Genomic DNA, 24162 nt, shown 5'->3' with positions numbered 1-24162 from the left:
GGAGAGATCACTCCTTCCTGTCATACTCAGTCCCAGGACAGTGCGGCGGTCTCATTCAGTGCACAAGGGGTATCAGTCGCTCTCAATCCCTTCTGAGCAGGAGCCCATGCAGCTCGGTTTGATTGCCTCTGACTGTGGAAGATTCAGTCCTCATAGGAAGGTTTGTTTCTGTTGTGGGGGTATAAATCATTTGGCAAATGTTTGTCCCTCTAGGAGATTCAGACAGTCTTTTGAGAGTAATAAAGAGACTAAAAGAAAAAATCCTTTAAAAATGTTCCATCTGTTACCATTGGCAAGGTTGATGCGGAAATTTAAGGTTTTCAGTTTGCTTGTAATTCCCGTTTTGTCCTAGCGCCTACCTGCCAGGGTGGCGCTAGAGAACAAGAACATTTTTTGGGAGATTTTTGTAGATAGTGGAGCAGCTGTCAGCCTTATTGATAATCAATTTGCTATAACTCATGGTTTCCAGGTATGCACTTTGTTAAAGGATATACCTGTTTTTGCTATTGATTCCGCTCCACTTTCTCAGAAATCGTTAAAGGGCATAGTTCACAATATCCGTTTGATTGTGAGTGATGCTCATGTTGAGGATGTGTCATGTTTCGTCCTTAGCGGGTTGCCTACTCCTCTTGTGTTGGGGATACCCTGGCTCACTAAACATAACCCCACCATTGATTGGCAAGCAAGGCAAATAAATGGTTGGAGTGACTTTTGCAGAGAGAATTGTCTCACGACATCTGTTTCTGAGGTTTCTACTAAGACTGTACCATCTTTTCTCTCTGAATTTTCGGATGTCTTCTCTGAGAGTGGTGTTCAAGACTTGCCCCCGCACAGGGAGTACGATTGCCCTATTAATCTCACCCCAGGCACCAAGCTGCCTAAATCTCTTTTATACAATCTCTCCCAACCTGAAAGGGTCACTATGCGTGCTTATATCTCTGAGAGTCTGAGAAAGGGACACATACGACCCTCGAAGTCACCTGTTGCCGCTGGTTTTTTCTTTGTTAAGAAAAAAGATGGTTCTTTAAGACCTTGTCTGGATTTCAGGGAGCTGAACACTATCACAATTCGTGACCCTTATCCGCTTCCTCTGATCCCGGACCTGTTTAACCAGATTGTTGGGGCTAAAGTTTTTTCCAAGTTGGATCTAAGAGGGGCATACAACCTGGTCAGGGTCAGAGAAGGAGACGAATGGAAGACGGCCTTCAATACCCCTGAGGGCCATTTTGAGAATTTGGTTATGCCTTTTGGTTTGATGAATGCTCCAGCCGTCTTTCAGCATTTTGTGAACAGCATTTTTTTATCATTTAATGGGGAAATTTGTATTAGTGTATCTAGATGACATTTTGATTTTTTTTCCTGATTTCAAAACTCATAAGGAACACTTACGTCAGGTCTTGCTCATCCTGCGGGAGAATAAATTGTACGCTAAACTGGAAAAATGTGTGTTTGCGGTTCCAGAAATTCAATTTCTGGGGTTTCTTCTCTCCGCTTCTGGTTTTCGCATGGACCCCGAGAAGGTCCGCGCTGTGCTTGAGTGGGAGCTTCCTGAGAATCAGAAGGCGCTGATGCGTTTTTTGGGCTTTGCCAATTATTACAGGAAGTTTATTTTGAATTAGTCCTCTTTTGTTAAACCACTCACTGATATGACTAGAAAGGGGGTAGATTTTTCCTCCTGGTCGGTAGAGGCGCGTAAGGCCTTTTCTAATATCAAGGAGAGTTTTGCTTCCGCTCCCATCTTGGTACAACCTGATATTTCTCTACCCTTCATAGTTGAGGTTGATGCTTCTGAGGTGGGTGTGGGTGCGGTCTTGTCTCAGGGTCCCTCTCCTGCCAAATGGCGACCGTGTGCCTTTTTCTCGAAGAAACTCTCCTCCGCAGAGATAAATTACGATGTGGGAGATAGAGAGTTGTTGGCCATCAAGTTGGTTTTTGAGGAATGGCGCCATTGGCTAGAGGGAGCCAGACACCCTATTACCGTGTTTACTGACCATAGAATCTGGCCTACTTGGAGTCAGCCGAGCATCTGAACCCGAGACAGCCCGATGGTCTTTGTTCTTTTCCAGGTTTAATTTTGTTGTCACGTTCCGCCCTGGGGTTAAGAATGTGAAGGCAGATGCCCTGTCACGTTGTTTTCCGGGAGGTGGGAATTTTGAAGATCAGGGTCCCATTTTGACTGAAGGTGTGGTGGTCTCTGCTCTTTATCCTGAATTGGAGGCAGAGGTTCAGGTAGCCCAGTCAGAGGCTCCTGATCTTTGTCCTCCTGGGAGGTTGTTTGTGCCTCTCGCTTTAAGACACACGGTACTGTCCTTGCTGGGCACCCGGGGGCAAGAGCCACAGTGGATCTCATCGCTCAGAGATTCTGGTGGCAGGCGCTTCGTAAGTCGGTTGAGGGTTTTGTGGCAGCCTGCGAGACCTGCGCTCGTGCCAAAGTTCCTAATTCACGGCCATCAGGTCCTCTCCTTCCCTTACCCATTCCTTCCCATCCTTGGACACATCTGTCCATGGACTTCATTACGGACCTGCCTCGTTCCTCGGGGAAGACTGTGATTCTGGTGGTGGTGGTGGACCGTTTTAGCAAAATGGTGCATTTCATCCCTTTTCCTGGCTTGCCCAATGCTAAGACGCTGGCGCAGGCATTTATTGATCACATTGTCAAATTGCATGGTATTCCTTCAGACATAGTCTCTGATAGGGGCACGCAGTTTGTTTCCAGATTCTGGAAGGCTTTCTGTTCTCGCTTGGGGGTTCGGTTGTCATTCTCTTCTGCTTTCCACCCGCAGTCGAATGGCCAGACAGAGCGCGTCAATCAGAATCTGTAGACATATCTGCGCTGTTTTGTGGCGGAGAATCAGGAAGATTGGTGTTCTTTTTTGTCCCTTGCTGAGTTTGCTTTAAATAACCGTCGTCAGGAGTCCTCTGATAAGTCACCATTTTTTGGTGCATATGGGTTTCATCCGCAGTTTGGGACATTCTCTGGAGAGGGGTCTTCTGGTTTACCTGATGAGGACAGATTCTCCTCGTCGTTGTCATCTATTTGGCAAAAGATTCAGGATAATCTAAAGAGCATGAGTGAGAGATATAAGCGTGTGGCGGATAAGAGACGTGTGCCTGGTCCGGACCTGAATGTTGGTGATCTGGTGTGGTTGTCTACTAAGAATATCAAATTGAAGGTTCCCTCCTGGAAGTTGGGTCCTAAGTTTATTGGGCCTTACAAAATCTTGTCCGTCATCAATCCTGTTGCCTACCGTCTTGATCTTCCTCAGACTTGGAAGATCCATAATGTTTTTCATAAGTCCTTATTAAAACCTTATGTCCAACCCATTGTACCCTCGTCTTTGCCTCCTCCTCCGATTGTGGTTGATGGTAATCTTGAATTTCAGGTCTCTAGGATTGTGGATTCTCGTGTTGTCCGCGGTTCTCTCCAGTACCTCGTTCATTGGGAGGGTTATGGTCCTGAGGAGAGGATGTGGGTCCAAGTGATGGACATTAAGGCCACTCGTCTCATCAGGGCTTTCTATAGGTCCCATCCTGAGAAGGTGGGTTCTGAGTGTCCGGAGTCCAGTAGAAGGAGGGGTACTGTCACCACCAGACATCTGAGAAGCTCTGACAGATGCCTTTCAGAACCTCCTTCTTGAGCTTCCTTTTGTTTTGCTTTCATTTTCTCATATAGTTAGCCTCTCTCAGCTGTCATGTAGTTGCACTGATTGCATCCCTTTAAATCTCTTCCCAGACTGCTTCACTTTTTCAGTTTATATTCCTTCCTGGAGTGTGTGCATGCTGATCCTACTTCTGAGTCTTCTACAGATAAGTTTTGTTCATTCATTTGTGTTTTTCTGTTTGCTGGACCCCAGGTGAGCCTGACTCCCTCCGTATCAAGTGTAGGGAGCCGGTGGCCGTGTCCCCTCACTATTATAGGGTATTCAGGTGTTATACAGTCGAGGTACGAGGATATGCGACCATCTACCATTGGGATTTTCGCATAGGCTGAGCAGTCATGGACGGAGCCAGGTCTGATGCAGGGCTCTCCCTTTTGTTCCTTAGTTTTGGATCCAGTGAGTCGGATATTCATTTTGTGTCTTCTAGTTTCCTGTACACCTTCCGTGACAGACTGTTTCTTGCTAAAAAATGCATATTATTGTCCAAAAATATGAAATTAGTCCAAGTATGATAAAAAGAAGGTCTAAGAGGTGCAGAGCATATACATCATGTACACAGGAAAATCCTATTTAATGCCAGGTTCAGAGTTAGTAAATTTTTAATTATTCATGTAATAAGTAACCCTTCCCAAAACACGCCATACATGTACTGCGCAGTGGGCAAAGAGATCTTGGCGGCAAGCCATCTTAGCTAAGGGCCCAGGTAGGTTTTACCTTCCCATTTAGTCTCGATTACTACAATTGTCCAGTCACTGCTGACTACTGTACACTGCGCACTGTAAAAGCCAGTGAAGGGGGCTGGCAGGCGGCCACAGATAGAGGTGATTGGTACAGGACAGCAACAACCACTTCCATGTTTACAGAGGAGTGGGGAACAACCCCCCTATGTGCTGCGACTGGTCGGTATGTCATACTAACCAATCGCAGTACAAGAGGGGCATGTAGAATAATGAAGCCCTACCTGCACACCACCATTCCAGTCAGGAATAGTATGCAGAAAAGCCTTTGTACTTCTTGTGCTGTGTTTCGCCTTGCTGAGACTTTTAGTGCACCACTGAAGTTGACTGATCTACCGCTGTGGGAACTGCTGCAATGATCATCATCATATTGACGTCATCACTTGCAGCAGTTACAGGATCCCTGATCCCATCCAATTCCCAGAGGGATATCAATGGAATAAGCAGGAAGATACAGACTGTGAACAGCCTGCAATGTTCTGACACCTCTTCGCACAAACACAACCACAGTGAAATAAAATTTATTTTCTTTATTTGTAACCTTGTTGAGAATGCATTTCATCAAGTCTTTGAGGTGAAGAGAAGGGGTATGGAGGCACTGGCAGTGGAGCCTCCTGGCCGAGTGTATACAACTATGAAGCTGTATACACTTGGCCAGAAGGCGCCACTGCAAGTGCCTCCGTGTCCCTTCTCTTCACCTCAAAGACTTGACATACGAGTTTCAAAACTCTGGTATGTATATAGTTGTATATGTATACATACCAGTATGTATATACATATATACATATATAAATCTCTCTCTAAATAAATATATATATATATATATATATATATATATATATGTGTAAATTTTAGGTTTTAGTGCAGATTTTTTATTGTAAGAGCCAGTTCATACAGAGTTTTTTATTTAGAGCGTTTCTGCTTCAAAATCATCTCCAAAAAAAGCCTCAAAACAGCCTTCCATTTAATTCAATGGCAAGCGCCCCTTTCTTTTTTATTTTACACGTGGAAAAAAGAAGCAGCATGTCCTATCTAGGGGCAGAATCTCCCATTGAAATGATCAGGAAGCAGAAAAAAAACTGCTCAATGTAAGTCCTGGCGTTTTTTTGTGTTTTCCGCACATTTTTGGGGGAGATCTACTTCAAAAACCACAAGCTGAAAATTCAGCTTTGTATTGAACCCATTGGTTAAAAACTTTTTTTAAGTGTCATGTGAACTGATAGATTTTTATACTACAGTTTTTGTTACAACATTTTTATTTGAATTTTTTTTCTTTAACTTTTCTCTTTCTCCTAAACTTAATTTCAAATTTATTACACCCTCTTTACTTGTAAAACCATACATACACACTCCTGGGAATAAATAAAATGAATACACGCATTACACCCCCCCATAAAAATTTTAATTACCCAATCATCCCAAAGACTGTATTCAGCTGAGGAGGCATCAGCCCTCATTGTCTGATACAGATATCGCCAGCAAGAGAGAAGAGGATCCCTTGTTACTCTTGTCCTTTTCCTCATCCTCGTCATCCAGTGATGAGTGACCTCAAGAAGGTGCCCCAGGACAAAAGTTGATGCAGGCCCCAACCCCACTAGGGACAGGGACTGATGTTAGTGATGGCAATCTGAGTACGGCGCTGTGGGCCAGTCCGAGCCTGGCTGTGGACTATGTTGATGCTACATAAACAAAGGAAAGAGTTAGCTTTTAATATAATAATGGTATTTTTCATAAGCCTGTACAAAGTTCTTTTCTTACCAATTTCTTTACACAGCCTGTATGTACAGTTTACTTCATTCTACACTCAATTAACAGTGTAGTTAATTATTGTACCTTTATATTCCATTTGTAAACTTTAAGTAACTAAAAATTTGCTATAAGTTACTTATTCGTAGTATGTTTTGTACTCAGCCAGCGAAAATATATTTCACAATTTCAAATTTTAATAATACAGATGTACATGACAGACTAGACTGCTCGCAAATTTTATTGTGCTGAGTTGTTCATGCCCAAAATGATGATGATCTACCTGTATAACTGTCCGTGAGTTAATCGGTGCTCTTGGCATGTTAGTTTCCAGCGGGTACTGCCAAAAATCTTGCAAGTAAAATATTGGCTGGGGCTACATTTATTGACTGACCCTTGCTCTCTCTGAGTTTGGTCTATTTCTAGTGACATAGAACTCAAATAACGTGCCAATGACTAGTATTCTTCTTTCTGTCCAGATCAGGAATCATCACTAGTTGCAGTTTTTGAATGGAGAATTATGACCGGATAAAAGTAATCTAAAGTTTCAGATTTGTTAATGATTTTTTTTTTTTTCTCGAAACTGTAAAGATTAATTATCCAGGTTTTGATTGAAATGAAAATGATCCGACATCTACAATTTTTTATTCAAAGGAGGTTTAAGTTGACACTCCTGGCACTTCTCTTCCTTACTTTTATGATGCATTTTGCTCTGGATCTTTTTTCTATTTCCACTACAGTTTCATGCTCTTGTCCACCTCAAAACCACCCTAGAGCCAAGATACACATGGTAAGGAAATCACCACTTGTAAGAGCCTTGCAAGACTTTAGTGGCAGTAATGGGTCATCGGTGGATGGAAGTCAGATGGTGAAAGTTTCAGAAGCAATTCCGAAAACTGTGAAGGAGCCATGGAAAAGATATCAAGGATCAAAACTAGCATCTCTTTTCCAACATCCTCTCTATAATTCCCTAATGCCAATAATCAAGGAAGAGGACAAGCTTTTTAGAGTTAACGCTGAGGAACGATTTACGCTGAAAGGCAGTGGGAGTGACGAATGGTGAGTAACATTTGTTGGATTCAGAAAACCCAGTGTAACATTCCCTACCAAGGAACTCTAAAGTAATAGGATTGGGTCCCCATTTCAGGCTCTTTATCAATTTTGATCAGCCAACAAAGAGTATCTAGTTCTAGAGGTCCATGCATTATACTGACAGCCTATTGAGTCCATTGTTAACTGGGTTACGTTTCATTTCTGTAGTGAAGATTAAAGGGAATTAAACACTTGCAGCAGGTTCACCTACAGAGTCTGAAAAAAAAGAAGATTTTTAAAAGTGGACACCTACTTGGATAGACAGGGATCCAATCCCTGGTATACCTGCCATTTAGAACAATTAAAGGGGTACAGCAGCTCATTCTACCGGATACTGAAGCTTATTCTGTTCAGTAAAATGAGACGAGTTACAGATACAGCATGGGTAGGCCATCAGTGTTACGCATTCCATGAGAAAATACATAGAGAATATAATTTATTAGCAGTGTATGAACTTTTACAGTCACTTAGTGATAAACAGTAGCTTTATGAGAAACATAATACGCAAGACAAATGTTAGGGTGAGTTCACACTAGCGTTATGGAGTCCGTTATGGCTTTCTGTTATAACATGGTTATAACGGAATCCATAAGACAGAAGGACGGATCCGTTTTGCTGCCTATAGACTTGCATTATGACGGAATGCAAAACGGAAGCCTTTAAAAGGCATTCCATTTGCTCTCCGTGCTAATAGAAGCCTATGGGAAAGCATAACGGATCCGTCTGGATCCCGTTATGCAAGACGGAAAACAAAGTCTGTCAACAGCACTTTGTTTTCCGTCTTGCATAACGGGACCCAGATGGTTTTCCCATTGACTTCTATTAGGACGAAGCAAAACGGAATGCCTCTTAAAGGCTTCCATTTTGCATTCCATCCTATGGATTCCGTTATTTTCCGTTATAACCATGTTATAACGGAAAGCCCTAACGGAATACCTAACGCTAGGGTGAACCCACCCTAATTCTGTCTGGCACATTTCCATATTCAAAGTATATCTTTAAAGCAGATGAATTACATTGGAAGAATGTTGTTAATACAATGGTCTCCCAATATTAAAGGGTTATTTGGGGAGTAAAATATAGATGACCTATCCTCAGGATAGGTCATCAATATCAGATCGGCGGGGGTCTGACTCCCAGCACCCTGATCAGCTATATGACAAAGGTGCGGAGTACAGTTGAGCGATGCATCCTCTACCTAGAACAGTGACATCACGTTCATTGATCACATGGCATATCTGCTGCTCAGGCCCATACAAGTGAATAGGCCTGCCATACCATGCACAGCCACTATACAATGTATGGCACCATGCTTGGTATGCTGTGAAGAGGCCCCAGTGCTCCTCTGAGTACTGCAGCCCTTTCAAACAGCTAATCAGTGGGGGTTCTGAGAGTTGGACACCCACTAATCTGATATTGATAACCTATTCTGAGGATAAGTCATCAATTTTGTATTCCCAAAAAATGCTCTGTTGACTTGTCAGAGGACGCGTTGGATTGGTGTTTTATTGTAACTTGTTTATGATCTAGTTACAAATGTGTAAAAAAAGTATATAATTTGCTAACTGCTTAGGCTACTTTCACATCTGTGTTTTTGCTGGATCCATCATGGGTCATGATAATACAACCGTGTGCATCCATTATAAGCGGATACAGTTGTATTATCTCTAAAATAGCCATAGCGGATACCACCCTCTGATCCATGCTTCACTGATTGTAGGCAGCGACGTGCCGGGTATCCAGCTCCTCTGGTGGTCACTGCTGTCTGTGGCGTGCTAATTTCAGCGTTCCCCACGCACTTGTCTGTATGATGGAACAGTGTGCCTTCCTCCGGTCTCTGTTATATTCACGTAATGACTGCAAAGGCGAAATCTGTGCTGTTGGCAACAAGTTAGCTTCTATTAGGCTCCACACTTCAGTGTCCGCTCTGTCTCCAGTTATTGTTCTATAGTACTGTATATTATATTTGCACTATACTGCTCCAGTTGATAACTCCAGATGAGTTTCGGAGTATCCCTTACTCCTTCCTCAGTGGCTTTCCAAGTTCTATGCTATGCACAATGTTTTAGAGTTTTTCCAGGTATTTCAAACTATGGGGTGGATTGCTCAATGGGTAGTAGTTTACTGTGAAATGGAATATGGACTGAAAGCTCTATTACAAATATGGCTACTTTCATACTGGCGTTTTGGTGTCCGTTTGTGAGATCCGTTCAGGGATCTCACAAGCGGTAAAAAATTGATAAGTTTTGCCCTTAATGCATTCTGAATGGATAAGGATCTGCTCAGAATGCATCAGTTAGGCTCAGTTGGGCTCTGTTCCACCTCTATTTCGCTTTGAAGGCGAACACCGAAACACTGCTTGCATGTTTTTGTGTCTCCATTTTATGAAAGCCAATATTTTTTTTTCATTTTTCTGCGGATCGCCTTGTGTAGGGGCTTGTTTTTTGCAGGAACAGTTGACATTTTTATTGGTACCATTTTTAGGTACATATAAGTTTTTAATGTCAAAATCAGCGGCTCACCCTATGTACTGAATGGATAGGGTGCTCACCTCTCGGTCCACCCAGACCGCACGGAAGGAAAAAGTATATTGGAAAAGAATGAGGGGCACTCCGTATAAGGGAACAGGAGACAATGGTTAACAGTACAAATTTAATGTCACATCAGATCATTATACATAAAAACCACCCATAAAAATATAATCAAATAAAATCTGTATCAACATACAGGCAGGATCCTGATTGAATCGCGCTAATTCAAAAGTCCATGAAACGCCAACTCAATCACAACAGATGGTAAAGGCAAATGGCCGTTTCCAAGATGTATCTATTGAATATAGCACAAAGAGATGCAAATTCTCATCAGTGTCCAATGTGTAACCACCGAGATCAGCGATACTTAGGTGAAGTTCTGAGCAAGGGTGCTCTTCTTGTAAATAACACAGTAGCAGCCGAAGTCTCTTACCCTCTGTATCCACTCCACTTGGAGGCTCGAGGTAGCGGCTGAATGTAGCTAACGCGGCGTCCCACGTGGTGTAGAGTCTGACGTGACGTCTCACGTGACTCACCAGCTTGGATTGTAGTAGCGTATTCCTATGACGCTCACCAGCTCTGTGTTAGCCTGGTTAAACAGATGACCCCGACCGGAGCAATCACTCAAAGGTCACTCGTAGTATTTGGGGGAAAAAAGGCTCACTGTCTCGACTTGCCCAAACGCGTTTCGAGGTATACACCTCTTCCTCAGGAAGAGGTGTATACCTCGAAACGCGTTTGGGCAAGTCGAGACAGTGAGCCTTTTTTCCCCCAAATACTACGAGTGACCTTTGAGTGATTGCTCCGGTCGGGGTCATCTGTTTAACCAGGCTAACACAGAGCTGGTGAGCGTCATAGGAATACGCTACTACAATCCAAGCTGGTGAGTCACGTGAGACGTCACGTCAGACTCTACACCACGTGGGACGCCGCGTTAGCTACATTCAGCCGCTACCTCGAGCCTCCAAGTGGAGTGGATACAGAGGGTAAGAGACTTCGGCTGCTACTGTGTTATTTACAAGAAGAGCACCCTTGCTCAGAACTTCACCTAAGTATCGCTGATCTCGGTGGTTACACATTGGACACTGATGAGAATTTGCATCTCTTTGTGCTATATTCAATAGATACATCTTGGAAACGGCCATTTGCCTTTACCATCTGTTGTGATTGAGTTGGCGTTTCATGGACTTTTGAATTAGCGCGATTCAATCAGGATCCTGCCTGTATGTTGATACAGATTTTATTTGATTATATTTTTATGGGTGGTTTTTATGTATAATGATCTGATGTGACATTAAATTTGTACTGTTAACCATTGTCTCCTGTTCCCTTATACGGAGTGCCCCTCATTCTTTTCCAATATACATATAAGTTTTTGGTCGTTCAATATTACACTTTTTGGAGCAAGGTGACAAAAAAGGGCTGTTTTGGAACAGTTTTTATTTATTTATTTTTACGGCATTCACCTGAGGGAGTAGATCATGTGATATTTTTATATAGCATGTTGTGACGGTCGCAGCGATACCTAATATGTCTATTTTTGTAAACTTTTTTTGTTTTTAACAGTAAAACCATTTTTGAAATGAAAAAAAAACATGTTTTTCTGTTGGCATTTTCTGAAAGCCACAATTTTTTTTTTCAGGTGATTGTCTTATGTAGAGGCTTATTTTTTTGTGAGATGAGGTGACAGTTTGGTACATAGGACTTAACTTTAAACGCTTGGTATTACACTTTTTGTGAGGCAAGGTGACCAAAAATGACTGTTTGGTACAGATTTTTTTTCACAGTGTTCATGTGATATTTTTATAGAGACGGTCATTACAGATGCGGCGATACCTGTCTTTTTTTTTTTTTTTTTTAATTTATTTCTTACAATTTTATATGTCTTTACTATGTTTTTTTTTTTTTGCCAGAAACATTATATTCAGAAAAAACCTTTTTTTTTTTTTTGTCCCACTGGACTTCAACTTTTGAGGGTCTGATCTCCCCTACAATGCATTACAATACATCCTGTATTGTAATGCATTGACTGTCAGTAATACACTGAAATCTTGGGGGCTGCATCTCATAGACTTCCATAGAAAGCAAGCCCCAATGCCTGTGTAAGTAATTGGGTCCCTGTCACCATGGTGACCCAATTGGGTGAGTGCTCGTATGCATGCCACCAGGGACGGACTGGGAACTTAAAGTGGCCCTGGAAAAAATACTAAAAGTGGCCCCGTTTTGTAGTCGGGTCCAAATTGATGAAAGGCAAGGACACCAATGCCATATTTTGGCACATTATACCACCCCAATAGATCTAAATACCACAGTCCATCACAAAATACTGACAACAAACAGTGGAGGACACAGACAGCAAAGGGCCCCTGTGCAAAGAATGTGCCTGGGCCCACCCTGCCCTCAACAAACCACACATACAGACATAAACATATACAATATGTGCATAATCCTGGAAGACCAAGAAGCATATAAGGCTGCACAGTGCTTTTGGCCAACAATGTGTCGTGCAACCAAGGATCACAGCAACACAATGGTGCAATATATTGAGTTAAAATGAATGGGGTAGAATTGTGACCTTCAAGTTTCTTACAATCACAAAGTCGCAAGAAATTCAGCAGGTTGGATTTTTTGTGACTTTCCGGTCACAGCCCCATTTACTTTACTAGTTGCGGTGTAGAGTAGTGTTGTTTCAGGCTTTGGCTGCACAATGTGTGTTGCAGCCACAGCCACCTTGTGGTGTTAGCCTAAGGGACCATTTAGACGGCCATATGTGTTTTGCAGTTCGCAAATTACGGGTCCACAAAATACGGAGACTGCACGCGTGCGTCCTATGATAGTAAATGCCGATTCTTGTCCGCAATTGCGGACAAGAATAGGACATGTTCTATCTTTTTTTGCAGGGCAGAGGAACAGAAGTACGGATGCGGACAACACGCAGTGTGCTGTCTGCATCATTTGTAGCCCCATTGAAATGAATGGGTCTTTTTCACACATCCTCACAGGCACTCTCACATACACAGACTGTCATACATGCAGGCACTGTCATACATACAGGCATTCCCACATACACAGACTATCTGCACTCCCACATACACATACTGTCATACATGCAGGCACTCTCACATACACACACTGTCATACATGCAGGGCCTCTCACATACACAGACTGTCATACATGCAGACACTCTCACATACACACACTGTCCTACATGCAGACACTTACATACACACACTGTCATACACGCAGGGCCTCTCACATACACACACTGTCATACACGCAGGGCCTCTCACATACACAGACTGTCATACATGCATGCACTCTCACATACACAGACTGTCATACATGCATGCACTCTCACATACACAGACTGTCATACATGCATGCACTCTCACATACACACAGTCATACATGAAGGCATTCCCACATACACAGACTATCTGCACTCCCACATACACAGACTGTCATACATGCATGCCCTCTCACATACACAGACTGTCATACATGCATGCACTCTCACATACACAGACTGTCATACATGCATGCACTCTAACATACACACAGTTATACATGAAGGCATTCCCACATACACAGACTATCTGCACTCCCACATACACAGACTGTCATACATGCATGCCCTCTCACATACACAGACTGTCATACATGCATGCACTCTCACATACACAGACTGTCATACATGCATGCACTCTAACATACACACAGTTATACATGAAGGCATTCCCACATACACAGACTATCTGCACTCCCACATACACAGACTGTCATACATGCATGCACTCTCACATACACAGGCTGTCATACATGCATGCACTCTCACATACACACACTGTCATACATGCATGCACTCTCACATACACAGACTGTCATACATGCATGCACTCTCACATACACACACTGTCATACAGTCATACATGCAGGCACTCTCACATACACAGACTGTCTTACATGAAGGGCCTCTCACATACACACACTGTCATACATGCATGCACTCCCACATACACAGACTGTCATACATGCATGCACTCTCAGATACATAGACTGTCATACATGCATGCACTCTCACATACACACACTGTCATACATGCATGCACTCCCACATACACAGACTGTCATACATGCATGCACTCTCACATACACAGACTGTCATACATGCATGCACTCCCACATACACACACTGTCATACATGCATGAACTCCCACATACACAGACTGTCATACATGCATGCACTCTCACATACACACACTGTCATACATGCATGCACTCCCACATACACACACTGTCATACATGCATGCACTCTCACATACACACACTGTCATACATGCATGCACTCTCACATACACACACTGTCATACATGCATGCAGGGTCTCTCACATACAGAGACTGTCATACATGCAGGCACTCTCACATACACAGACTGTCATACATGAAGGGCCTCTCACATACACAGACTGTCATACATGCATGCACTCTCACATACACACACTGTCATACATGCATGCACTCTCACATACACAGACTGTCATACATGCATGCACTCTCACATACACACACTGTCATACATGCAGGGCAGGCACTCTTTTACACTACATTACATATAGATCTCTTCCTCACCTCCTGGCTCTGTATTACTGGTTCTTGTGTCCTCAGCCAGGCTCCTCCCCCTCTCAGTAGCAGGCTCAGATTCCTTTCCCTTTCAGTAGCAGGCTCAGGCTCCTCCCCCTCTCAGTAGCAGGCTCAGGCTCCTTTCCCTCTCAGTAGCAGGCTCAGGCTCCTCCCCCTCTCAGTAGCAGGCTCCTCCCGCTCTCAGTAGCAGACTCAGGCTCTTCCCCTTCTCAGTAGCAGGCTCAGGCTCCTTTCCCTCTCAGTAGCAGGCTCAGGCTCCTTTCCCTCTCAGTAGCAAGCCCCTCCCCCTCTCAGTAGCAGTCTCAGGCTCCTCCCCCTCTCAGTAGCAGGCTCAGGCTCCTCCCCCTCTCAGTAGCAGGCTCAGGCTCCTTTCCCTCTCAGTAGCTGGCTCAGGCTCCTCCCCCTCTCAGTAGCAGGCTCAGGCTCCTCCCCCTCTCAGTAACAGGGCTTGGTCTCCACACAGCAGCAGCCCTTCCTTCCTTCTAGCAGAGCTGGCTCATTGGAGGAGAGGTTGTCAGTGCATTTGAGTGACAGTTTGTAGACCAATCAGCTCTCCATCTCCTGGTCAGTAAGGTTGGGTTCACAAGGTCCTATTTTTTATAAAATCCCGGCAAAATGAAGTGTTTTTGCCGCAATTTGTTCAAAATCAGACCCTGTGGATCCAGCCTTACAGACCAGGAGTGCTGATTACACTAAAACCTACCAGCCCTCCTATGAATCAGTGCTGCTATTCAGCCCCTGACCAGCAGATCATCTCTCAGTCCCTCTGAAGTTCAGGAAGGGGGCCCCACTGCAGCCAGCTACTTTCCCTACTGTGTGCAATCACACAGTGGGAGGAGCTTACCAGCAACTCAGAAAGCTCATTTGTTAGTCAGTGGGCCAGTCCAGGCTGGACCCCCTCACACTCTGGGCCCCTGTGCAGCTGCACAGGCGGTATGCCCACCCCTGAACAGCAGCACAGAATACAGCCCCAAAAGCTTTAACTGAGGTGGCCCCCTGAGCATCAGGCAACTGGGAAATTTCCCTGTAAGGTCTATGGCCAATACGCCTCTGCATGCCACGGTCAACGTTGATCGCATTATACAAGGGATTAATACATCAGTGTATTTATTGATTCTGGAATATACAGCCAAGCGTCTGCTGCTGATCAAGCGGGTGCAGCTCCTACACCTGCCTGATCAGAGTACTGTACATGCATAGTGCTGGGACTTTTATTGTGTACAGAGCTGTGTCAGGGCTCATTTTTTGTGGTGCAATCTGTACTGTACTTTTGATTGATACCATTTTGGGGTGAGCGACCAAAAAAATGCAAATCAACCATCTTGACTTTTTGTTTCCGTTTCACTGTTTGTCGTAGGGGATATTTTAATAGTACAGGCATTTTTGCATGAAGCTATACGCATGATGTTTATTTTTTTTCAGTTGTTCATGTACTTTTATTTTAATTTTGAGGAAATAGGGATGATTTTAATGTTTATATACTTTTTCATATATTAAACATTTTTTTTTTTTATTTAGATTTTTTTTATAGTTCCCCTAGGGAACTATAGCAAGCAATCTTTAGATTGCTTTTTCTCATTGACTCCAATGCATTAGCATTAGAGTTTCTGTGAATTATATTATGTCATTTATTATTCTGAAATATACCTAAATTAGGCGTATTTCAGGTGCAGATTGTGGCTGAACAGCTATTTGCGCCGCAATCAGCAACTTCACCCTGTTCTCGTCAGGTCTAAAATTGTGGGTGTGGCGTGTGCGGGAAAGGGGACGGGCCAAGAGGGCCGTCTCATTTACCACTTTCTACGCCTGTTTCAGGCGTAGATAAAGGTGTAAGTGTAAGTCAGAAAGGAAGCTGTCTTACATTTAGAACTGGCACTGGAATGCGCAGAAGTTATAGAGAGCTGGCGGCTCTTCATAACTCTGGCGGATCCACTGCCAGATTAGGGCTTTATTAAGACCGGTGTCTAAAATGCTAGTCTTAATAAATGTGCCCCTATGTTCCTATGGAGCGCTGCCACAGGCAGGGGCTCCATAGGATCAAATGTCCAGCAGCCTCATGTCATACCGGAGGACAGGGGCTGCCGCACACACTCCAGGTCCCCTGATTTCCACCCATAGGAACCAAAACATACGCGTGCTTCTAGATTTTAGCTCCTTCAGATGTCGTGGTCACATTTCACCATGGCATCCGAAGGGTTAAAAGTCTGCAATCAGTGTTTAAAACAGCAGGCATCCGGTGGCTATGGCACCTGCTGCACGCGTGAGTGGTCACCATATTTAAAGTCGACCTATATACCGTATACATAAGGTGGTTAGGAATGGGTAGGTGGTAAGATTGTTTATCTGTTAGTTGTACAACAATCATTGGTATTATGTGAGGTATGAGCTTTGGTAAATAGAATAATTTATGTAATTTATACAAAGTAACCCTTTCTTAGTTTTCTTGTAAACAAAGGTGCATCTTATGGGCCTAAACATACATTATATGAACAGAATTAAATATCAATTGAGTATTATTTTTAGAAACTAGCAGAAGGACCCGGATTTGCACGGGTATATTTAATCTATTTCATGTTTGTGTGTGTCGTTAAAAGATATTGACACTATCCACTATAACAGTGACATCTACAGTACCTCCCCCCATTAACAGTGACCTCCACAGCCCCCCACCCCGTAACACTGACCCCCCACAGTGCCCTATCTCCTTAAAATGGGACCTCCACAGCAGCCCACCCCCTTGACTTTGACCTTCACAGCAGCCTGCCCCTTTAACAGTAAGTTTCACAGCACCCCACCCCCTTGACAGTGACCTTCACAGCAGCCTTCCCCTTTAACTGTGAGTTTTTACAGCACCCCACCCCATTGACAGTGACCTTCACAGGGGACCACCCCCTTAACAGTGACCCCTACAGCACCCCGCCCCTTAACACTGACCTCCATAGCGGACCGTCTCCTTAACTGTGACCTCCACCGTTCTCTGCCCCCTTAACAGAGAACTCCACAGCAGCCCGCCCCTTTTCCTGCCATGTTTTTAAGTCCTTCTTTTGAGGGTGGCAACTTAACTGTGACCTCCACAGCACTCCGCTCCCTTAACAGTGTCATCCACAGTGTTTGGGCTCTGCCCCCTTAACAGAGAACTCCACAGCAGCCCGCCCCTTTTCCTGCCATGTTTTTAAGTCCTTCTTTTGAGGCTGCCCACTTAACTGTGACCTCCACAGCACTCCGCTCCCTTAACAGTGTCATCCACAGCCCCTGCCCCTCTAAAGCTAACTTACAGCAGTGAAGAAAAATGGCTGGGTTGTTATGGAAACCTGGTTTAAAACTGTGTGTATGTGGAGACTAAGGGCCTGCGAGCTGCTATTGGCTGAAAAGGGACATGTGACCATGTGTATGGCAGTGGGGATATGAAGAGAAAGACCTGCAGGCTTCTATTGGCTAATGCATTTTTGGGGGGAATATCTCAGGAGCAGTACGTCCTAGAGAGCTGAGACCCGATCTAAAACCTTCCCGGACACCTGATGTACCTGTGTGCCAAATTTCATGATTATAAATGCGACGGTTCAGATTCCTTTAGCAGACTTACACACACACATAGACTCAGCTTTATATTAGATAATACTACTAATGAAATCTTGCTACTTATTGCCGGTGGGAGATAGTGCCATCAGTGCATTATATTTTATTGTATTCCATTTTTTATCTGACATTGAGCAAGTCGGTCAGTTTGAGTACCCCCTTTTTTCATATATTAGTTAAAAGTGAGCAACTGATTTTTCTCTTTCTTTTCCCATATTATTACTGTTATTATAGTGTTGCGGAATTGTCGAATCTCGTCTATTATTTTATACAGAATTTTGCTCTAAATTTGGTACTAAATTTGAAAATGTCTGCATAAAAGTTTACTGAAAAATTGTAACAGGGTGTGTGATTATTTTTAGGATTAGTGCTGGAATGGAGTTTGTGCTTCCCACAGGAGAAACAGCTGCTGACACTTATCCGACCTGGTTGAAATTTCACATAGGCATCAACCGCTATGAGTTATACCCAAGACAAGACCCTCTGGTTTCCATCCTGCTCAAAGAAATGTCTACTCAGCATATTCTTAATTCTGGTAACAAAAAAACTTACCTCACTTACATGTGAATCTGGGGGTGGGGGGAGAGTCAGCACAGTTGCAGAAACAGGAAAAGAGCACACCTATGCACTTCCCTCTACTCTGCTGGTGTTGCTACTGTTGAAGGACCTGCCTTATAAGGTCACATGACTAGATCTGTGCTGGTCCTCAAACCACAGAACAGAACTGCAAAGCTCCACAGAGGAAGAGAGAGTGAGCTGCTATGTACAGTAAGTGTTTGGGGTCTGATCTGAGCTCTGCATTTATGGGGTCTTATCTGTTTGGAGTATGTGGGTCTGAATTTATTTTGGTGGTACAGGGGCTGATGTGGGGGTTTAAATTAAGGATAGGCCATTAATACCAAAATCTCAGATGGGCAGCTGTGAGCAAAGCCAAACATACTGTGCATTGGAGCAATAAAAAAAAATGGTGTTAAGTTGTGTGTAGCCTTTATAAGTGGCTATGCACAGTTAATAGATGTCAGATGAACAATAAGTTTGTCCAATAGCTATGTTTCCCAACCTTCATCCGACTCCACCATGCACGTACACATTTAGTTTGGCCGAGCACGTACAGTGGATATAAAAAGTCTACACACCCCTGTTAAAATGTCAGGTTTCTGTGATGTAAAGAAATGAGACAAAGAAAAAATATTTCAGAACCTTTTCCACCTTTAATGTGACCTATAAACTGTACAACTCAATTGAAAAACAAACTGAAATCATTTAGGTAGAGGGAAGAAAAAATATAAAAATAGAATAATATGGTTGCACACCCTTAAACTAATACTTTGTTGAAGCACCTTTTGATTTAATTACAGCACTCAGTCTTTTTGGGTCTATCAGCATGGCACATTTTGATTCGGCAAGATTTGCCCACTCTTCTTTGAAAAAACACTCCAAATTTGTCAGATTTCGAGGGTATCTCCTGTGCACAGCCCTCTTCAGATAGCCTCACAGATTTTCAATCGAATTCAGGTCTGGGCTATGGCTGGGCCATTCCAAAACATTCATCTTCTTCTGGTGAAGCCATTCCTTTGTTGATTTGGATGTATGCTTTGGGTCATTTCTAGCAGAAGCCTGAAGGTTTTGTGCCAATATTGACTGGTATTTGGAACTGTTCATAATTCCCTCTAGCTTAACTAAGGCCCCAGTTCCAGCTGAAGAAAAACAGCCCCTTGGCATGATGCTGCCACCACCATGCTTCACTGTGGGTATGGTGTTCTTTTGGTGATGTGCAGTGTTGTTTTTGTTCCAAACATATCTTTTGGAATTATGGCCAAAAAGTATCTTCATGTAGCCTGACTTGGATATTTTTCTTCGTAAGGCTTTCGTCTTGCCACTCTACCCCATAGCCCAGACATATGAAGAATATGGGAGATTGTTGTCACATGTAACACACAGCCAGTACTTGCCAGATATTCCTGTAGCTCCTTTAATGTTGCTGTAGGCCTCTTGGTAGACTCCCAGACCAGTTTTCTTCTCGTCTTTTCATCAATTTTGGAGGGACGTCCAGTTCTTGGTAATGTCACTGTTGTGCCATATTTTCCCCACTTGATGATGACTGTCATCACTGTGTTCCATGGTATGGTATAGCTAATGCCTTGGAAATTCTTATGTACCCTTCTAACAATGAGATCCCTCTGATGCTTTGGAAGCTCTCTGTGGACCATGGCTTTTGCAGTGGGATGCGACTAAGAACATTTCAGGAAAGACCAACTAGAGCAGCTGAACTTTATTTGGGGTTAATCAGAGGCACTTTAAATGATGGCAGGTGTATGGTGACTCCTATTTAACATGATTTTGAATGTGATTGCTTAATTCTGAACACAGCTACATCCCCAGTTATAAAAGGGTGTGCACACTTATGCAACCACATTATTATTATTTTTTTCCCTCCACCTAAAAGATTTCAGTTTGTTTTTAAATTGAGTGGTACAGTTTATAGGTCACATTAAAGGTGGAAAAAGTTCTGAAATTATTTATCTTTGTCTCATTTTTTTACATCACAGAAACCTGACATTTTAACAGGGGTGTGTAGACTTTTTTTATCCACTGTGCCAGACGCTTTGTTTCTCAGTTTATATTCTAGAAGAATAGATCAGGCTAAATTCAGTTTCTGATGTTCCTCGTCCCAAATCTCAGTGACTTTGGCCAACAAGTACCAGTATTCCATAATGGGAGTGAACTCTTTCAGCAAGATAATGTTCCCTTCTGTAACATACCCATCCACTGAAAAGGCTTCCGTTGTCAGACTTTCTGAAAGCCACTCTGGTCAGTAGAGTCTAAGATCTTCAACCGGTCTTCACCAGAGCCTACTGGAAGGCAGGATAGACTTGTCTGCTGTTAAGTCAAATTTTGGAGCTACTCATGAGGAAGTGGCTCCAGAATTCTTTTGTCTCATAGTCATGACTATTTCACCCCTTACCACCCTTTTTTACACAATACCCTGCCCCTTTACTGATGCAAACCATCAGCCATGACTCCTTTTCCTGTATGTGCCGCTACCACCCCTCAGTGTGTGTTTGGGCGTTGACAAATATGTGTTAGGCGACCGGTTATGTCTGCAGGAAGTTCACTGACTGACAGAGAAGCGGGGGTACACAGACGGTAAAGGAACATATGAAGTAATCAGGGACAGTAGAGTGCTATCTGGCAAATATACCTAAAATACAAGAAGAAAAAGTGGTTACAACTATCAAAAACACAGGTCATAATCACAAGATATCCATAAAGTAAACTAGCACAACATAGGAGCCAGATAGAAACCAGATGAATAAATGTCAAAGAATCCTGGGAAACTTGGGTTACATAGCCAGCCCAGGACTGCTTAATCAACAGTCACTACACATAAAAGCTTAGACAACTAGAGGATAATTTGCCCTTAACTTTTAGCAGCTATTGCTGGATTTGGCAACACAGCAGAGTCCAGATAGCAAGAGAGGAACAGTGGAACTTAATAGGCTACAGTAATCATATGGCACTAACTGTGCAAGTGTCTCACACACCAGCCAACCCATCTGCCAGTATCACCAGAACGGCAGTGCCTGGCAGAAGGTCAGTTTGTAACACCTGCCACACTGCAAAATAAGTTCAGGAATGATTAACTACTTCTTGGTAACCAATTCACGTACTACATATGCAAACTATTAACTGCCTGAATAAAGTACGTTAAGAACATTTTATTAAATATTAATAAAAAATTGGTTCTCCACCAAGTCTAACAATCAGGCTGGTGGTGCGAGTCGGAGTATAGAAAGTAAATATATATACTATCTCTACAACTCACACCCCCATAAAGCGTCTCCCTTAAAATATATGGGAGCTACATAAAGCCCACAGGGATATACTTTAAGTAAACAATCTCCTCTATAGATATCGGAGTAAAGGATATGACCACTGGTAATATTATTTCAAAGGACCGCCTCTCCACTAAATTAGCGGCTCTGCATTTATGTTACTTTGTTAAAACTGAACATGGAAAGGCGCTCTATATTGCTTGACGCGTTTCCCTGCCGATATTGATCGATATTTTCTCAGGAGCAAATAGCTAAAATTTGAAATTTAATTTTTCAACCCATGGAGGTCTGGATTTGGAGTCACACTCAAAATTAAAGTGGAAAAACACACTACAGGCTGATCCAACTTTGATGTAATGTCCTTAAAACAAGTCAAAATGAGGCTCAGTAGTGTGTGTGGCCTCCACGTGCCTGTATGACCTCCCTACAACGCCTGTGCATGCTCCAGATGAGGTGGCGGACGGTCTCCTGAGGGATCTCCTCCCAGACCTGGACTAAAGCATCTGCCAACTCCTGGACAGTCTGTGGTGCAACGTGACGTTGGTGGATAGAGCGAGACATGATGTCCTAGATGTGCTCAATTGGATTCAGGTCTGGGGAACGGGCGGGCCAGTCCATAGCATCAATGCCTTCGTCTTGCAGGAACTGCTGACACACTCCAGCCACATGAGGTCTAGCATTGTCTTGCATTAGGAGGAACCCAGGGCCAACCGCACCAGCGTATGGTCTCACAAGGGGTCTGATGATCTCATCTTGGTACCTAATGGCAGTCAGGCTACCTCTGGCGAGCACATGGAGGGCTGTGCGGTCCTCCAAAGAAATGCCACCCCACACCATTACTGACCCAATGCCAAACCGGTCATGCTGGAGGATGTTGCAGGCAGCAGAACGTTCTCCACGGCGTCTCCAGACTCTGTCACGTCTGTCATGTGCTCAGTGTGAACCTGCTTTCATCTGTGAAGAGCACAGGGCGCCAGTGGTGAATTTGCTAATCTTGGTGTTCTCTGGCAAATGCCAAACGTCCTGCACGGTGTTGGGCTGTAAGCACAACCCCCACCTGTGGACGTCGGGCCCTCATATCACCCTCATGGAGTCTGTTTCTGACCGTTTGAGCAGACACATGCACATTTGTGGCTTGCTGGAGGTCATTTTGCAGGGCTCTGGCAGTGCTCCTCCTGTTCCTCCTTGCACAAAGGCGGAGGTAGCGGTCCTGATGCTGGGTTGTTGCCCTCCTACGGCCTCCTCCACGTCTCCTGATGTACTGGCCTGTCTCCTGGTAGCGCCTCCATGCTCTGGACACTACGCTGACAGACACAGAAAACCTTCTTGCCACAGCTCGCATTGATCTGCCATCCTGGATTAGCTGCACTACCTGAGCCACTTGTGTGGGTTCTAGACTCCGTCTCATGCTACCACTAGAGTGAAAGCACCGGCAGCATTTAAAAGTGACCAAAACATCAGCCAGGAAGCATAGGAACTGAGAAGTGGTCTGTGGTCACCACCTGTAGAACCACTCCTTTATTGGGTGTATCTTGCTAATTGCCTATAATTTCCACCTGTTGTCTATCCCATTTGAACAACAGCATGTGAAATTGATTGTCACTCAGTGTTGCTTCCTAAGTGGACACTTTGATTTCACAGAAGTGTGATTGACTTGGAGTTACATTGTGTTGTTTAAGTGTTCCCTTTATTTTTTTGAGCAGTGTATTACTACATCACTCTGATGGTGAGTGTGTAGTGATGAAGACATACAAGACGCCAGCCTGTGATATTTTTAGGGCTGACATGTATTTAGTCAAACAAACGCTGCAAGCCTCTGATGGCGTGCGTGCAGCAAGGTAGAGCCTTCGGCACTATGAGGGCCGTAGCGCGGGGGCGATTCTAGCGTTGTATAAATGGAGAACTCTCCTCCCACTGACCTGCCAAGCCTCCAAAACAGGAACCAATGAGGTGCGTCTGTACTGGCTGCCACACCTCCTCCTGTCATTCATCTCTTGCTATTGGCGCCAGGGACTATTGTGATACTGTGATCCTCGCTTAAGTAACCATAAGTTTCAGGGAATATTACCCCTCTTCAAGTAAAAAACATGCCTAATATCTATCTTATAGAAAAGAATCGCAGCTACTCATAGTGTAAAGAATACATGCTGTGCTTTACAAATGCCGATTCGGGAGCAAAATCGCAACATAAATAGAAACATAGTGACATTCGGTGCACTGATCCTGCATATCCATATCTCCCAGCACACAAATACAATGTGTGATAGGGTATGGAAGGCAGTGGTAACATCGAAAAACGCCACACTCTTGTTGCAGAAGGAAACGCAGCTACTGATAGTGT

The 24162-nt window shown here is 43.7% G+C and overlaps 1 protein-coding gene across 1 annotated transcript in view; it reads left to right on the top strand.

Moving 5' to 3' along the window:
* Positions 1 to 6614: 6614 nt before the first annotated feature.
* Positions 6615 to 24162, top strand: part of LOC122943578 (extracellular serine/threonine protein kinase FAM20C-like) — a 114415-nt gene continuing 96867 nt past the window's right edge. Inside the window, exons 1-2 of the mRNA XM_044301431.1 lie at positions 6615 to 7201; positions 18348 to 18520. Of these exons, the coding sequence (XP_044157366.1) occupies positions 6759 to 7201; positions 18348 to 18520 (616 nt within the window). The 5' untranslated portion in view covers positions 6615 to 6758. The remainder of the gene's footprint in view (positions 7202 to 18347; positions 18521 to 24162) is intronic.

This window comes from Bufo gargarizans, chromosome 7, assembly GCF_014858855.1.
Source record: "Bufo gargarizans isolate SCDJY-AF-19 chromosome 7, ASM1485885v1, whole genome shotgun sequence".
Lineage (NCBI taxonomy): Eukaryota > Metazoa > Chordata > Amphibia > Anura > Bufonidae > Bufo > Bufo gargarizans.
Note: the sequence above shows the minus strand (reverse complement) of the source record. Positions and strands in the feature narration are given on the sequence as shown.